Below are 19,043 nucleotides of genomic sequence, written 5' to 3' on the forward strand. Positions count from 1 at the left end.
GAAAAACTATTTCAAGATATAATATAAGGAAATTATTCAGAAATAAAAGAAGACTTGAATGTATGGATTTAAGAGTCATAAGAAAAGTGAGAAAAAAAATCATGCAGATTCACCTACAGAATAAACAACAGCAAGTTATTGGATTTTAAAAATAAACAAAGAAAATTTGAGCAAATGAAAATCTCAGGTCAACAGTATAAGAAAAACCATCTAGCCTCAAACTTTTCCACATCACCATTTCATTCCAGGAGCAGAGGAGCAGTTCACAAATACATTAAGAAAGTCAAGTCATGGGGCGTCTGGGTGGCTCAGCCGGTTGGGCGTCTGCCTGTGGCTCGGGTCGCGGTCCCAGGGTCCTGGGATCTAGTCCCATATCGGGCCCCCTGCTCAGTGGGGAGCCTGCTTCTCCCTTTGCCACTCCCCCCTGCTTGTGCTCTCTCTATCTCTGTCAAATAAATAAATAAAATCTTTAAAAAAAAGAAAGTCAAGTCATAGCTAAGAATTGTATGGCAAGTCAATATAAATACATAGAAAATAGTTTAGAATGTGAAATAACTCAGAGAACATAGTTCCCATGAGCTCTTTTTAAAGAAACTAAAGGAAGACGAACTTTAGCTCACAAACAAAAATTGTGGCAAAATGATCAGTGGTGAGTTTTGACTTTGTGGAACTAAAATGAAAACAATTGTGGGTTCTAATCCTGACCAGGTAGTGAAAGGGATCAGAACATGCCACCCCAATATACCGCACTTTGGCATGAGGATTACTTTGAGCTGAAGTCAATTAAGAAGCAGAAAACACAGAAAGAGCTCACTACCCTTCTCCTATCTGCCTAAAAGCAAGATCTAAACTTCCCTTTATGAAGGTCTTCCCTCTCTCTTGTCTCATATCAGGAGGAATTAAAACAGCAATCATGACTGGAGACAGAGAAGTGGCACTGAGATGCGTCTGCACAACCAAACCTTAATAAACTAACCCTAATCTTGAATTGGTTTTCTCAGATATTACCTTCCTGCAATTTACCACCCCTGGGAACCCAAACCTCTTTTCCTTTGTCTTGTCACTTCTCCCCAAATTGACTACTCTTTGATAAGATGATATATAAGCTCCAAATTCTAACTACTCCCTGAGTTACTCATCACTGAGTTCTCCTGTGTGTGTAAACTTTGCGTGTGTAAATAAACTGTGTGGTTTTTTTTCTCCTATCAATCCGTCTTTTGTCAGTTTAATTCACGGGCCCCACTTACAGAACCTAATGGGTAGAGAAAAGTTCTTTTTTTTTCTTCCTCCCCACAAGCTCTAATGATTCAACCAACAAAAGCTGGGAGAAGGGGGAAACGATGGAAGATAAAATAAACACATTGATTTTCTCATATTTTAGAGCAGGAGGATCAAAAGATAAAACTTGCAACTTATAAATCAAGTAACAGAGATAGAAGTATGTGTAAAGGTATAAAGATAAGCACCAAGACAAGTAATATAATCTATTTCAGCAGAGACTGCCAATTCTCTTCCTGCGTTTTTTAGCTTGGCAAATAGCCACTAGGAATTACGACTTTATTTCCCAGCCTCCATTGCGGGGAAGTCGTGCAACTTTACAGAAGTTCCTTACAGGAAGGATGCTTATCTTTCTTCCCTATTACCTTCTAAATGTATTCTGGAATGCATACATAAGAGCCAGAGCTCAAATAGCTTTCTTGAACCATGAGAGCACATTAGACTGAAAGCCAGTCATGACAGAATTGTATGATCCAAGAGCCTTGGTCCCTGACATTGGTAGGTACCATACCAGCTCTGGAATGACCACCTCCTGACTTCTTGAATAGGTGAGAGAAATGAATTTCTGTGTTTGTTTTTTTTTTAACTACTTAGTGGGTGGTACTTGGTGGCTTTGTGTGGTTTGCACCAAACTTAATATGAACAATAGGAGAACTGCTTTATAATGATACTGAGTACACAAATGAAGATCTGAATAAATGGAAGGGTATACCATGTTCTTGAAAAGGAAGACAGAACGTTATAAAGAAGTCAATTTTACTTAAGTTAATACAATCACAATAAAAATATCAACAGAATGTTTTGCAAATTACACAGTTGACTCTAAAGTTCAAATAGAAATATAAACAAGAAAGAATAACCAGAATATTATGTAAAATAAGTCTTAAAGGACATGTGTATGTGTGGGTCTGTGTCTATATATTTTGTTTGGCTTTTGTTCTAAACTATAATAATTAAAATGACGTGGTTCTATCACATATGGAAAGCCTAGAAATAAATCTAAGGAGATAAAGAAATTTAGTAAGTGATAAAGGTGATATTTCAAATTAATAAAAAAGATAATTATTCAACATATCCAGCTATATAATCATCCGGAAAAAAATAAATTTGGATACCCATCCCACACTTCACATCAAAATATATTCTACATGGGTCAAAGATTTTCATATAAAATGTGAAATCATTAAAGCACTAAAGAAAATGTGTGTAAAAATTTTCTTAAGTATTCTTATGTGGGGGAAGAACTTTCTAATCAGGATACAAAATCTAAAGCCATAAAAATTTTGTGGAGTTGACTATACAAAAATCAGAAAGTTGGGGAAAAAATATTAAAAAGACACATAACAAACAAAAAAATTCTCAACTCATATCACAAAGGGCTGATTTTCTTAAAAGAATTCTTAAAATAATTAATTCTTAAAAGAATTCCTCTTAATTTATAACAAAAAGCCCATCGAGAAAAGTAAATACATAGGATCTCAAACATATGGAACACTAAACATAAAAAGATGGTCAAGTTCGTTCATTACAAAGAATGCAAAATAAAACTACACTGTGATACCATATTCACCCATCTATTTGGCAAAGATAGAAAGCCTTTGGTAACACGCTGTTGGTACATTAAGGAGGAAATGGGCTCTCTCATACATTTATTTTAAGAATATAAATTGGTACAAGCTCTGTCAAAATCAGTTTGATAATAACTAAAAAATTAAAATGCCTAGATACCAGACAATTTCATAGATTTGCACGTTTTAAATGCCATATATACAAGGTTACTTACTGCAGTGTTGCTTGTAATAGCTAAATATTGGCCATATCCCTCTATTTCCATTGATAGAACACTGACATATTAAATATAACTATATAATAGGATATAATGTAACCACTAAAAGGCTTTGACAATCAAGTGTGCCAAGCAATTTTGCAGAATTTGCTGCTTCCAAGAAAACTGTACAAAACTGTACCCATTAATTGACATCACTATCCATTATAAATTCCAGGATCCTCATTCTTGTGATCTTGTACACATCGGAAGTCTATAGATTTGATAGTCAAAATGATCAACCAGATGGAAAGAAAAAGCTACAACTTCTTCTGCGTTGGAAATTAGCATTCAAATGTCATCTCTAATATCAAAATGCAAAATATATTTTAAAGTAGTACTGATGAAACAATATAGCCTAAGAATCCATTGGAAAAATGGATTACCTAGAGAAATGTATCAGGTTTCCATGCTGTGAGAGCATTATTTTCCCAATATACCATATCTTTCACTGCTTCTCCAGCTCAAGGTATTTGAAGGTGCTCTTTGGACACTGTGGCAACACTTTGCTTTTAATATCACAAAGAACTCGCCTTCCTCAACCAAAAAAATGAGGACTTGGACTCTGATGTCTAAAGTCCTGGCCAACTAACATACTATGTTTTTTCTCTGAACCGTTCTATCCTCATAATACATCAGAACATAATTCTACTCACTACATACACATGCACACATACAGGGAATTACATACAGATAAAGAGATACATCTACTGAATGCTTACCTGATAACGTGTTGGCTGGTTGAGAATGCTGTTAAAACTGTGTGATTCAAAAACTCTTGAGTTAGACTGAGTGAAGAGGTTTAACTAGGAAAAAATACAATTAACCTAGTAAATTAGAATACAGTCATTGGGAAATCAAAAATATAATCTACTCTATCCTTGATAACATTTCTGGAGTCAACATTTCCAAGAAGCATTTGTGGAAGTTGAATTTCCTAAGTGATTTAATATATTTCAACAGCAAAAAATTAACGTGTGCGACAGGTTCACATCTATCAGGATGTTCAAAGGTGTACTGCAACAGAACTGAAAATCTAGTTTAAAATCTGGCTCATACTAAACGGAATTGTCCCTGGGGACCTGTATGCTTTGTTAAAATGTATTCATGGCATCCAGAAGGCAAAGATGCCTGGAAGCAACTGTCTGCTTCCGAGCCTATATTCCTCTCCTACACTTGAACAGAAACCCACAAGTTCAAACAGACAAGTTCAAATGGTATCATTCAATATTTTATAACCCTACAATATGAGCCAAAATAACATGTCTTCCTAGGTATCGTGCCCTTATACTGATTCAGAGTCACAAGCTTGAATAGAAATAAGCTTAAAGAATTTTGGTCTTCTTTTCTCTTCTCCCTCTCTTTGCAGGGTTTAACTTCAGGGTAGAAAGAGAAAGCAAGAGGAGCACACTCTTGCTGGCTTCTCTTTATGTATGTGAGTAAGGCCCGCCTCTTGCTCTTGGGCAAGCCGCTACCGATAAGGTATGATTCAAAGGCAGGGCCTTCTATCATAAATATGTATTTACCCCACCACCTGACTTCCCAGCATCATAACTCAGGAATGAGTGGGATGCTAAGAGGAAGGAAGTGGCACAATCATGCCAAGAGAAAACCTTCGCTAATAAAATTAATTCTCCTATATGCCACTGGAGGTCAGTATCTGACTGTTGACTGAGGTTAGTTTCACTGGTTAGCACAAAAGATTTCTTGAGGCTCCCCTTCCTCTCTTCTAAAAAAGAAAAACAAAGACATATAATTTCTCTAAATTTTTACTGAAGTCAGTAAACAGTGAGTATCTATTAATAGTCATAGTATTAATAACATTCAAGAGATTTAAACATCTCCATGCACAATTTAAAAAAATAAAATCAAAATGACAGTTTTAAACCGGATCTGGGGAGACTGGGAAGCCAAGGCTCCTGGCTTCTGAGAGATCAGTGTTCAACTTTTTTTTTTTTTTACTTCTAGCAACTTCTCTGAAAAAAGCTATTCTTTCTGCCAATGGTGCAATATAGGCAGGAGAGGACACCGTAAATGAAGCACATCTGCTCCTCTCACATTCCTTTGTGCAAGCTGCATTTCCTTTACAAGCCACCCCAATGTGCTCTTCTCGACCTGATGGTATTTCTCCCCTTCTACACTGTGACACTCTCAAGAATGAAGTCAGTGAAATCAGGGTTCTACAGAAAGAAAACTTTAAGGTGTGAAGTGCAAGAGCTCTGAGTTCCCATACTTGAGAGGCTGCCGGTTTTAAGTAATAAAGACTCACTTATTAAATCCCCAGAGAAACAAAGCGCCTTCAAAGCAAAGTCAATTTCAGTAGCAGCAGAAATTGCCCAGGATGGCAATCAGAGCCCGGCCCCTCTAAGAGGCCAGCCGCCCTGCAGCTGAAGGTACAGCCCTCTTGGGAGGAAGTAAGTAACCAAAACAGAGCAGCAGGTGTTGAGTAGAAGGCAGTAGAAAGAGCTAGACATCTGATGCTGGAAAACTTGGATTCCACACCTACCCCACAACTGGCTAGCTCCCTGACCTTGCCTAAGTGAGCTACTTTAATGGTTTCAGTGGTCCTATCTATAAAATGGGAAGAATAATAATACCTACCTCACAGTGTTGCATGAGGCTCAAATGTACAGCAAAGCACTTTGTAAACTGTGAATGAGGAAGGGCACTGATATTTGTTGAGGCTGGAACTGCATACATCATACCACCCTCACATTAACCCTACGAAGTTCTCTCTTTCAGATGAGACAATTAGGCTCAGAGTGATGAAATGACTTATCCACGTTACTTCCTAGGAAGCCAAAAGTACCAAGATTCAAATCTGGGTCTAACGCAGAGTCTCTCTTCCTTACACTGTACTGCTTTCACCGTGGACATATGAGCTACTATTTGAAATCACGGGATGATATAGCCAAATCAGTGCCTTGGAACATAATAGCCTTAAGAGCCCACATGTAGGTAAAATTTAAAAAGGTTTGGGGCACCTGGGTGGCTCACTCATTAAGCATCTGCCTTCAGCTCAGAGCATGATTCCAGCGTTCTGGGATCGAGCCCTGCATTGGGCTCCTCCGCTGGGAGCCTGCTTCTTCCTCTCCCACTCCCCCTGCTTGTGTTCCCTCTCCCGCTGGCTGTCTCTCTATCAAATAAATAAGTAAAAATCCTAAAAAAAAAAATTTTTTTAAAGGCTTAAAGAATAAGAATCCAGGGTATTACAAATCTTGGAAATGCACATCTATTTTTTAAAGTGAGAATTTAAATTGCAGTAACTCAGTCTTTTTCCCCAGCTTCAACTGAGAACAAGTACCTATCTCCGCGCAACAGGCCTGTACTTTATGTAGGTAACACTGTCATCTGGTGGGATCCTAGGGTATTACAACTACAGGCCATTTTTCACAACTTTCGGCAAAAATGCTATTTTAACTCCACACAGTTGCTCCTCTGTCTTGCTCTCTGTTATCTGAGGTCCTGCTCATATCCTTCTACCTCCTCTACCAATTCTACCTCTGAAAATTAAATTCATGATTATATAGTACTATCATAAAACTCATCTTTGTTAAAATCAGAGTATGACTCAGCATAAAATCCAAGTGCGACTTAACTGGGACAACTTTGGGACAAACCATTCTTGATTATTTATAAAAATGGTATTTATGGTTAATATTTGAGGATGCTCTTAGGTCTGTGTCAATTTTATGATAGTAAAGAAAAAAAGATTACTCAGCCCGATCAGGAGTTTCTATAAATAAGAATATGGTGGCAGTTAAACTATACATACAGCCAAGAGGAAAATGTGAGGTTAAAACTATTTAATGTCCAAATAACAGTTGAGAAGCATGGAACACAAAAAAACCAAAGTGTCTTCTAACAATAACTTTTCTGTTTAAACAAGTTAAAAAGGTGTTTTTGTTTGTTTTTAATCTGGCACTTTGCATGAAATTCTGACCAGAAGCAAGGTACAGACTGACTTCTTGAAACATTGTAAAGATATTAAGTATTAGTCTGTGAAAGACTACGGAATGGACAGTAAGTTTCAACATCTTCTAAGTTCACACATAAAAATTACTGAACAAACATCAAAGACAAGGAGAAAGACAGAACATTTATGTTCAGGTCTTGGTGAGTTTTAAATACCTACCCTGGACTTGGAGTTACCCATTCCCATCTCTATATCCTTCTGTAGCCGGCTCCTCCTGCATTTGGAGAAGTTAATGATCCGCATGACAAAATAAACAAATGACTTTGGACTAGGAACTAGACTGAAGGGTGGAGGTAATGTTTTTCCATCATCAAAATAGGATAACCAAAGTTTTGAACGGGCAAACTTCCATTCTACGTCACTGTCATCCTGTGTCACAAAAACAGAAAAGAAAGAATGACTCATTTTGAGTAAGGGACAGGCGGGGCTAGGTAGGGAGGGATTGGGGGCAGGGTGCTGTGGGATCAGGTTCACAGAAATTCCAAAAATGCGAGGTGTAAGGAAACCAGAGAGAAGGGAACAAACCAGACCACCCTGCCCCAGGTGTCAGAGGTGGAATCTTGGTACAACAGCTACCTGTGACCAATGAAGAATTACCGGACCCTAAAAAGGAAGAAAGCCATTGAAAGTGTTGTCACTAATCCTTACTCAGTGGTGCTATCAGTAGAGATTTTAAGTTCCCTGGGTAGCCTTCAATAAAAGACCAACCCTAAAAGCCCTCCGTGGCAACCCTATCTGGACCCCTCTCACTCCTGACAGCTTTTTCTGTATCCTTGCTTAACAAACTTCTATCACTTTACTCACTCTCCTTTGCCAGAGAGATTCATTCTTTGACTCTGTGAGACAAGAACCTCGGTTTCCCACTTCAGTTTTAAAAGCCAAATATTTCAGTAACTGATTTCAGTAGGGTCATACAATGAACCTAAATTACGCTTTTGAAATAGTTAAGTGACATATACTTTTATCTGCATATAACCTCTATTGGCCTACAGATATTCTTATTGCTGCTAAGAATGTTTTTATTTTTCTCTTCCATATACCTCTGTCTCTACCCACTGAAATTTAACCAGAATGTCCTGTCCAGGGGCGCCTGGGTGGCACAGCGGTTAATCGTCTGCCTTCGGCTCAGGGCGTGATTCCGGCGTTGCGGGATCGAGTCCCACATCGGGCTCTTCCGCTATGAGCCTGCTTCTTCCTCTCCCACTCCCCCTGCTTGTGTTCCCTCTCTCGCTGGCTGTCTTTCTCTGTCGAATAAATAAAATCTTTAAAAAAAAAAAAAAAAAAAAAGAATGTCCTGTCCACCAGCCAAAAACAAAGCAATAATACTAGAAAAATTCAGGTCAAGGAAGGATGAAAAGATTAACTCCCCCTCCCTCCCCACCCCTGCCAATTCCACATATTCAACAGTACTTCCCCACTCTTTACCTGCCTTCCCTCCTCATCTAGACACCTCCAAGGCAGGCTGTAGATAGACCATAACATACTTCAAAAGCAAAAGGAAAAAAATAGCACTCAGTTGAATTGAACTTTGGAGGCTGTGGTCTGCTATCTGTCCTCAAATGTCACCTGAGGCCCTCAGTGACTTATTCCTGTCTTGTAGGTCCTTTTGATAAAGAATAATTGGAAGAAAGGCAGGCAGGCAGGGACAAGCACTCCCCTCCAAGAGGAAACCACCCTTAAAAGGATTTCACACCACTCTGGAAGGAGCCCTCTGCCCTTTCCACGTGATCGGTGGCAAAAACCTGATTGGATAACAGGCACAGGGAGGGTTAATCAGATTGAAACAGCCTATCTCAACAAGCCCATAAAAACCCCTAGACTTAGAAACTTTGGTGGCAACTCTCTCAGATCCCCTCCCACCTTGGGAGATATGTACTATCCCTTTGCTATCACTCAATAAACTGCTTTGTTTCCCACCACTCTTGGTCTGGTCTACCTCTTCATTCTTTGAAGCAGCGTGACCAAGAACTGCAGGCACCGACAAAGGAGAAAAAATCCTGTAACCTTTTCATTCTCAGTCCTGGCCCATGGTGATAGAGAGAAGAAATGAAGAGGAGGGGGTCCAAAGGTGGAAGAAGTTGGCATATTTCACACTGCCCAGATTGCCATTACCACACTCCAGCAGGTATTCGGGGTCCCACAGTTTTCACTTCTGGGGGACCTAACTTCCACTCTGAAAAACCATTTTATGTGTTTCTAAAACACACACAGACTCATGCATTTAACAAACAGCAAAGCGCTAACAAGATACTGAACACTAACCTGGAGGACATGGGAAAACATACATAACAATGATGAAGGAAGGTACCAAACCAAGCCCAAGACAAAACAAGTACTCGAGTGACTTCTAGTCACTTCAGAACACCAGAAATTCTGACTGGATACAGAACATCATCAGTGTTTGCCAGACATCTAGTAATTCCTCCACTGGGATCTTTCCGATGGTTGGTCGGCTAACCTAGGAGAGAATAATTTCACTATAGCTAGCCCTTAATTTCAAAACTTTTGAAATGTAATTTGAGAGGAGGCAGAGTGATGATAAATTCAGGGGGACCCCTGCTGTGCTCCTAGAAGACACTGGAGGCCCTGAGCCTATTTACCCAGGAGGAAAATGCAGGGAAAGGTCCTGGCTCCCTCTGCTTGGGTATAAGCAAGCGCCTTTATATAGATGAGCCGGAAATCCACCACAGGGCACAGAAACAGATGTAGTATACTATTAGAATGGGATGATAAGAATAGACATCATGGATAGAAAGCAGGTTTACCTCAATTTCTTGATATGAGCTATTAATCATAGCAATTAACATGTTGAGTAAAACGACCACCATAGTTACATTGTATATTCCATAAAGAACGTATCCAATATTCTCTATGAATTTGTGATCGTATTTGAGCACAACGGAAGTGACTTCAGACAACCCAAATATCGACCAAAACAAAGTCTTGAAACTTTCTTCTACACTGTTGAAAGAATAAGGCACACAGTAAATAAATCAAGAGTTTTCAGTATGAAAAAGTCAAAAGAGAAACAAATTAGGGTCTGAATTCTGTACAGAGGTAAAATGCCATCATTAAATATCATCATAATAAACCCCAAGAGTATAATTATTTCATCATAGTATTTAATATAAATCATTCTTTCAGGTTTTCAGGAGTTTGTGATTAAATAACACCAACGCCCAGCTTTTCTGGAAGTTATCACCAAGTGGGAATTCTCTGAACTCAGCAGAGGAAAGGTGACATCATGCCACAATACCCATTCCTTTCTCCTAGAAGGATGGAAATCGGGGGTTTGGTTTTGTAGGTGGTTTAGACATTTAAATCAGGTTTTCTGGAGTAGAACAAGGCCAGAATTAAAAGTATATACTCACTTCAAAAAAAAGTGTGTACAGATTCCCTGCACCATGGCAGTAGGGAAGAACGAAAACCACCTAAATACCCATCAATAGGGGAGTGGGTAAATAATTCTGACATCTGTATGATAGATGGTATGCGGCCACTGGGAAATGACAGATCTATCTACATGTGTTTATATATAATGATGTCTGTGGGGTGCCTGGGTGGCTCAGTCGTTAAGTGTCTGCCTTCAGCTCAGGTCATGATCCCAGGGTCCAGGGATCGAGCCCTGCATCGGGCTCCCTGCTCAGCAGGAAGCCTACTTCTCCCTCTCCCTCTGCTTGTGTTCCCTCTCTGACTGTGTCTCTCTCTGTCAAATAATAAAATCTTAAAAAAAATTAATAAAATGATGTCTGAGATCTGTTACGTAAAAAAATAAGATATAGCAAGAGTAAAATAGTCTACCATTTGACTAAAAAAAGGGGGGTTATGAATACTTATATTCTTGTTTATGTATAAAATATCTCTGAGAGTATCCAAAAGAAACCACTGCCTCTGTGAACTAAGGAGAAATAAGAAACTGGGGTCCAGTGGTGAAGGAGGGGACATGCTTTTGACTGTAGACACCACTCTATGAATTTTTTGCCATGAGAATATATTACCTACCTAGAAGTTATTACTTAACTGGAAATGAAAAGGAGGCAACAGATTGAAAGATTCCTGTTCTTTTCCTTTAATTTATATAACTTACTTAATTTATATAACTAGTGTTCCATCACAGCCATGAACACTTAGGCCCTTACCAGACTAATTACCTAGTTTTATCCCTTCAGTGAACTTTGCCAACCGAATTTGCCTGGTTTTGGCATATAACCAGGATGTATTCACTGCTTTGTGAACCACAAAAGTAATCCTTAAATTAAACAATTACACATGTAGAATTCCATTACGCAGAAGGTTCAGAAGTCAGACCTTTTTCCAAAGAAACATTTATGGGAACAGTGCTTTTTAAAAAAAAAAAATTTTGTAACAGATTCTAAATAACAATTCTATAGATTTGAAGGTTTTAGTACTAGTTTGTGTATTCCTTCCATCGTTCAGCAAATATTGATGGAACACCTATTATGTTCTAGAAAGTGTGCTAGACCCTGAGGATAGAAAGTTGAAGAGAGGGGCGCCTGGGTGGCACAGCGGTTGGGCGTCTGCCTTCGCCTCAGGGCATGATCCCGGCGTTATGGGATCCAGCCCCACATCAGGCTCCTCCACTATGAGCCTGCTTCTTCCTCTCTCACTCCCCCTGCCTGTGTTCCCTCTCTCGCTGGCTGTCTCTATCTCTGTCAAATAAATAAATAAAATCTTAAAAAAAAAAAAAGTTGAAGAGAAAGGTTCCTATTTCTATACAGTTACTCTCTCTCACAAAACATTTCATTGTGTGATGTTATACCATAGGTGGTAGCAGGAGACTAAGAAAAACTATAACCTCTCTGTTCCTCGCCATTAATGTAACAGTATCCCCAAATTCTGAGTCCTTCATCTTGCTCTTTTGCAGACCTTCTGCCTCTAACCACAAGAATACAGATTCCTGAGAACCTACATGTGTGGGAAGAGGCAGACAGCAGAAAAGGGGAGGACATGGGTAGTTCCTGAGCTCTTACTGTGGGCAAGAGGCTCTCTATCACTGACCTATAGTCCTCACAACAACCTGATTCCAACCTTATTGTGTTTATTTTAAAAAGAAGGAAACTAACACCGACGACTGTTGAGTAACTTGACCAGAAACCAGCAGAGAGACTGCAACCACATCCAGGCCTGCCTGATTTTCCAGCCTGTATTCTTTTCACCATATCAAGTTGCCACATCCTCACACAAAACAGGGAAGATAATGTGTTGTATAAAGTGAGTTCTCACAGAGTTCAAAGGGGTGGCACTGTGTGTAGGATCTCTCTGTCTCTTCCCGTGAGTGGGTTCAAACAGAATTTTTTTTCATTACAATAAAGTGAGTTTCAGTTCTCTTTTACCCCTAAGACTTGCTCTATATGACTATTTGAAAAAAAATTCAAAACAATTTAGATGCCTGAAAGGGCTTAATATTCTATTTTAGTCTACAGGGAACTTATTGAAGGTCTAGATTCTTTCCAGTCGTGGCATGACAGGGTACACAGGAAGGCAGGGAGGGCTTAAGATCTCCCTACCTGGAATGACTGCAGTACAAAGGGAGGGCCCATGTCCCGACGAACTAAACACCAGTGAGTGAGAGGATCTCACAACTGGATGTCTCCATGCTGAGGGAACTTCAAGGGACAATGATTAAGGAAGTTTAATCAAGGAAGACTTCCCAGGCAAGGTGAGTCTCCCTGCAGAAACCAGTGTGGCCACAGGAAGGAAGTGGTTTTAGTGTTACACGGAGCTGTACAATATTTAGCTCTAATTTATTCTTACTCAACTCCTGTGCTGATTAATGATACATTAAAATAAAAGCCAATGCTTCTTTTTTGAATAGTAATGGCTACAAAATGATGAAACTAAATTTAATGTCATACATAATATAAGAGACATCCAGTATTAAAAATTTGCTGCCCAATTCTCTTAAAATAGTCAGTTTTGTCTAGGATTTTTCCAAATTCTGATTCTGTTTCATGGTCAAACACTTACTAAGCTCAAAGAAACAAGGCTTTGGAGCAATGTAATCACACATAAGCATCGTTTCAATGGATTTTTCCCCCCTAAAAACATCTTTATTATGATTTCTGAATTTTTTGTGTTTTTGCTTCATCTAGATTTGTTAGAAATTCTCTTCATCACACTTTTTTTTTATAAGATGTTTTACTTACGTGGTAAAAGCAGCATTTACTTTAGCTCCAAGGTAGTAAGAATACAGTATGAACATGCCAATCATAAAGGCAAGAAACACCATAATAAAGAGGACCATGAACTTGAAAATGTCCTTCACAGTCCTTCCAAGAGAGATCTGCAAGGGGCCAAAGCTCTCATTTGCAGGAAGGATATACGCAATCCGAGAGAAGCTGAGCACGACAGCTATAGCATAGAGACCTTCAGATATGATCTGAGGGTCAGAAGGGAGCCATTTATCTCTGGCTAGAAAAAGAAAGAGAGAGGGATTAGAAATGGAACTTTCTATTCATTGCTAGCTATGCAAAATAAATACCTCAAATAATATCTATTTTTTAGGTAGGTGGTTTTTATATCAGTTGAAACTACTCTAGATTTAATTAACTGTCGAGGCACTGTTTTTCATGTTAAACCAGAAACCTATGAATTCCACACTCACATGGAATCTTTTAATGGAGGAAACACTGTTATAAAGATACTTAGCCTGCTTCACATTGAGTAGAAACAGAATCAAGCACAAAAGATAAAGAAAGAGGTGAGAACCCTTCACCATACACAGACTGTGTCCAGAATGACAAAACAACCGATTTGACTAATGTCCCCTCAGTTACTAGATTTATTGACCAGCTATTCTGTCACCCCACAGGCTCAGTTGGCACAAAACTTCTTTTCCATATTTCATGGGGGAAATTAGCTCATCTAACAGTTCGTGCAAGTAAAATGTCGTATTGTGAGAAGAATGTCAACTGAATCACAGTGGTGCTGCCAGTGTGATATCTGAGCAATGTAACTTGTTCCCTGAAAATGTTAAATGCTACTGAGGTGCAAAAATTTGAGATATAGATTCTAAATGAGGACCCCACCCCTTTCAAGGCCACTTAGTAAGTTCACAGCAGACTACTGGATACTCATTTCCCTGGAAGGTCAGTGAAATACTATGTGGCTAATTTTGTGCAAACTGAGTCACTCCCAGAAGAATGGATATATTGTAGACATTTGCAATAATAAAAATCAACATTTATTGAGTGTTTAATGTGTACCAGACACAGTGATTTCCTATAACTCTATGGATTTGATGTTATTATTATCCACTCTTTAGAGATGCAGAAACCAAGACTTAAAAAGGCTAAATACTTGATTAAAATCATACACACACTAAGAAGTAAATCCTGAACTCACAAATTTTTCCTCTAGAGGACAGTCATAATAAATTTAAATAAATAGGTTATTGAAATAGGATAGATATTACACAAAAATACAATTTAAGCTATTTAATTATTATTGGTAATCATTTACTCATTTGATCTGGTCTCCTTGGCATATAAAACTCTTTGCTTGCTGACAATAAGAGAAAATGTGTTTAAATTTCACAATGTGTGAAATATTTTGGCGCTTCTTCCTCAATAATGTTAACATGCCACTTGTACTTCTCACAATGTAAGCCTTAATTACACTTACAAAGAATTATTCTTCACGATCAGAACACATTTGAACTCTGTGCCTAAGTTTCCTTATCATTAAAATAAGGGGTAGGCAATACATTTCTAAAGTCCTTTCCAGATTTCAGATTGTACAATTACATGAAAATTTGCTAATCGTACCTCCCCAGTCTGGCCTCAAGGGAGGGGAGGCTCACATTGCTTACCACTGGTTTGTGCTGGGCAAGGAAGGGGTCAATATCCTTGCACATGGTTGTCGGCTGGGGCCTCACTGCTCTTCGTGATTCAGAGAAGTTAGGCATGAATTCCCTGCCACCTCGTGTTGAGGAACAGGTCATCTGCCCCTGTATTTCTGCCTGTTCTTCCAAGCTTACATTCTCACTTTAGCTCCTACTTCCTGCCTCTGCTGAGTTTTTGTCTACTTCCCCTGCACTGCTCCACAGCACCCTTTACTCGTTCGTCTCCTCCGAACTATGCTCTCGGGGACTCATCCTCCACCTTGATCAGTTTATCAAGCTCTTTTCCCAACTAAGACAGTTTCATACCCTAAGAATATATAAGAGTAATTATGTTGTTAGGCTTAAAGATAATTTTCTCCCATCTTGCAACATCTTTTCTTTATAGATTTGAAAACTGCAGCACAGAGAAGTAAATTGACTTGAACAAAGTCACACACAGCAAGGGAGAGTCGTAGCCTTGACAGGAATCCAATTTTGTATAGTTCCAAAGCTCATGCTCTCTCCTCTGTTCATACACATTCAACACACAGCTTATACTAAACATATGGACATTTCCTTCCAAAATGTGGTTTCAGTACCTTCTCCGACACATAAGAGGACCCTGCAGTTAATAACTCACCATAAGTGAAATACTGGATCTCCGGTGGAAGTGTAACTTCACTGAGGTCACTCTCTTGGACATAACTGTCCACATACTGTTGTGCTTTTGTTGCCTGAAGGAAAGCTAGGAATCTGGCCGTGAAAGCAGCAATGAAGATGGACAGCATCCCAAAGTCCAGCACATTCCACAACTGCAAAATATATTCCCTAGGTCCTTCAAGCCAGAGCTCCTTACACTCCGACCACATCATTCCTGTCACACATGGAAGGTACAGATTACGTCTTACAGTTTAGACAGAGAAGCTGTGATTTTGTCCACCATCAGTCCCCACCTAGAAAACGCTTCATAGATAAAGCACCATACTAGGCACCACAAAGCACCAACTACTGTTAAGCACCCTGACACCCTGGGCAGAGTTAAATGGAGGAAAACTCTTCAACTAAGTCAGAATTAGAATTTGGAGAAACATAGTTCTACGTTTGGCACCAGAAATGGGGCTATTTATGCAGAAGGGTGGGCAGGAAAGAGGGAGGGGAAATAAGCAAAGAAGACTCTTCAAGTCAAATGATTTTGCCCTATGAGACTTTTGGAGGAGAGGAGAAAATTCATCTTTGTGAATCCCAACAGTTACACACCATAGTAATTATTGGTGAAATAAACCCCTAAATGAGAAACTTACTGGAGACTTTTAACAAGATCAATGTCCCAATCATGAAGGGACACTTACATCATTCCCCTACCTTCTCTCCTCTTTCTAGTTTCATGCCAGAGAGGTGAGGAATATCACTGGAAAAAGAAGGAACCCTTAAGCAGGGGCCCTAGGACACTGTGAAGAAACTGAAAGCAGAAAATGCCATTCTGGGAGAAAAGGGCAAAATAGTCCAATTTAACAACTTGTCCTATGTAAGGGGAAGATATTGTGGAATTTTAAAAAATGTCATAGCTCAAAATAAAATTCATAAAATAGTTATTTGACTCAGGTTGAGGGGAATAACCAACCTATTAATTCAAAAACTGAGAAGATACCAAAAACACTCTGGGTAAAACAGAGAAAATAGATAAAAGTGACTCTGGATCAGTGATCGATAGACAAACTAGCTCCTACCTCCATTTTTTTTTCTCTCATTGCTTAAAATTTTTTTTTATAATTTTTATTTTGTTATATTAGTCACCATACAGTACATCCCCAGTTTTTGATGCAATGTTCCATGATTCATTATTTGCATATAACACCCAGTGCACCATGCAATATGTGCCCTCCTTAACACCCATCACCGGTCTATCCCAATCACCCACCCTCCTCCCCTCTGAAGCCCTCAGTTTGTTTCCCAGAGTCCATAGTCTCTTATGGTTCATCCCCCCTTCTGTTTACCCCCCTTTCATTCTTCCCTTCCTTCTCCTACCAATCTTCCTATCTATGGACCCTCGGCTCTTTGGGCAACTAATCTTTGATAAAGCAGGAAAAAACATCCAGTGCAAAAAAGGCAGTCTCTTCAAAAAATGGTGCTGGGAAAATTGGACAGCTATATGCAAAAGAATGAAACTTGACCACTCTCTCACACGACACACAAAGATAAACTCCAAATGGATGAAAGACCTCAATGTGAGACAGGAATCCATCAAAATCATAAAGGAGAACATAGGTTGCATCCTCTTTGACATCAGCCACAGCAACTTTTTTCATTGCTTAAAATTTTTAACTTTAACACAGTTATTCAAAATGGGCTCTTGTGAGCCACGATACGAAAGCAAGTTAAGTGTCCATGGTCGATGGATGGATAAAGATATGAGATATACACACTGAAATATTATTCAGCCATAAAAATGAATGAGATCTCAGGTTTGCGACGACATGGGTGGACTTAGAGGGTATATACTAAGTGAAAGAAAGAGAAACACCATATGATTGCACTTCCATGTGGAATCTAAAAATCAAAACAAATGAACAACAGAATCTTCAATACAGAGAAAAAGTGGTGGCTGCTAGAGGGGAGGTCAGTGGGGGGATAGGTGGAAAAAAGGACATTAAGAGGTATAGAAACTTGTAGTTAATAAGATAAATAAGACATGGAAATAAAAAGCACAGCACAGGGAATACAGTCAATAATATTGTAATAACATTGTATGGAGACTACACTTATCATGGGGAGCACTGAGTAATATATAGAATTGTCAAATCACAATGTCATACACCTGAAACTAATATAACATTGCATGTCATCTACACTTTGCTAATAAAAATTTTACAAAAGCAAAAAAGTGGACTATCATAATGTGAAATAACAAGCATTCTGAAAATGGAAACTCTCCTAGAAAACCTCTGAAATGAAAGCAAAAAATGTTCTTCAATCATCAGTTTATGGCTACTTATGCCAATTATTTTGCCCTTCTGCTTATGCAGACAACATCTGCAAATGATGTTGTCACCATATAATGCACGATAACATTTTAAAGAAAAAAGGTAATCATTATATAGACACTGTTTTTTGGTAGAAATTAGAATATTTAAAATAGAAAGCTCACCAAGAACCCAGACCATAATTAGCATCTCGGTCCACGTGAACTGAGTGGTTTTCACCCTGAAGATCTGCTTGGGATAGTCAATAACAGTGATATTGGGCAACGTGGTGATGCCTTCGAATCTGTCTGAGGCATTGAACACGAGCAGGCCCAGGAAGATGATGAAAGAAGCAGCATGTGCCACAAACTTCATAAAAGGGCTTCGCAGAATTTTCCCCAGCTGTAGGACAACAAAAAAACAAACAAAGAAGAAGAAACGTTTACTTTGGAAAACTTGGCTTCCGCTTTTGAAAATGACTATACAGCATTAAAAAAAAATAGATGAAATGAGAAGACTTTCAAAATTCTGCTTCTGTTTGTGAAGATCTATACACTATGAAAACTACTCCTTTTAGGGGATGCTTCCTCCAAGAATAATTTAAGAAGTCTTCAAACTTCATTGTTTCTAAATATCCAATATGTCTTAGGGTTGACCACATCCACAGATGCATTTCTGAAAAGTACAAGGCATATGCTGGTTATTTTTATTTTTACATGAAAGACTATGCAGTCAACATCTAGGTTCTAAGAGTCTAGGAAAAGAAACTCCAAATCTGTAGTGTGTATTCTTTATTGCTTTATAATTGAAATGTTATGAGTTTGGAGACTCATTCATTTATAATTGAAGTGTTATGATGTGTTTGTAGTACCTAACAAGGCCTTTGAAGATTAAAAACCTTACTACTACAGAAATAAATTTTCGTTCTCACTTCTAAATATTCTGCAATCAAGTGGCACTTTGTATGCTATAAAAAAAGGCAGAAGATATTAGAGTCAAGTAAATATTTTATGTGTTATTACCTCAATAAGAACAAGGAGATATATAATAACTAAAACCTTTAAGTAGGTTAACTTAAGTGAGCCCTGAGTTTGGAAAATCATATAAATAGTACAAAAGCATTTCTAAAGTTCAGTGCATAATTATTTTAAGGTAACTCCT

The 19,043-nt window shown here is 38.6% G+C and overlaps 1 protein-coding gene across 3 annotated transcripts in view; it reads right to left on the bottom strand.

Moving 5' to 3' along the window:
- Positions 1-19,043, bottom strand: part of TRPC3 (transient receptor potential cation channel subfamily C member 3) — a 71,186-nt gene that overhangs the window by 15,369 nt on the left and 36,774 nt on the right. For 2 of the 3 annotated variants that reach the window (XM_057310046.1, XM_048212125.2), the window contains exons 5-11: positions 18,068-18,284; positions 15,563-15,796; positions 13,247-13,511; positions 9,845-10,040; positions 7,239-7,448; positions 5,705-5,752; positions 3,826-3,909 (exon numbers count right to left, since the gene is read on the bottom strand). In XM_057310046.1, coding sequence (XP_057166029.1) covers positions 3,826-3,909; positions 5,705-5,752; positions 7,239-7,448; positions 9,845-10,040; positions 13,247-13,511; positions 15,563-15,796; positions 18,068-18,284 — 1,254 coding nt within the window. The remainder of the gene's footprint in view (positions 1-3,825; positions 3,910-5,704; positions 5,753-7,238; positions 7,449-9,844; positions 10,041-13,246; positions 13,512-15,562; positions 15,797-18,067; positions 18,285-19,043) is intronic. The other variant, XM_026499270.4, reaches the window with a different exon arrangement.

The sequence above is a fragment of the Ursus arctos genome, unplaced genomic scaffold (genome assembly GCF_023065955.2).
Source record: "Ursus arctos isolate Adak ecotype North America unplaced genomic scaffold, UrsArc2.0 scaffold_11, whole genome shotgun sequence".
NCBI classification, from domain to species: domain Eukaryota; kingdom Metazoa; phylum Chordata; class Mammalia; order Carnivora; family Ursidae; genus Ursus; species Ursus arctos.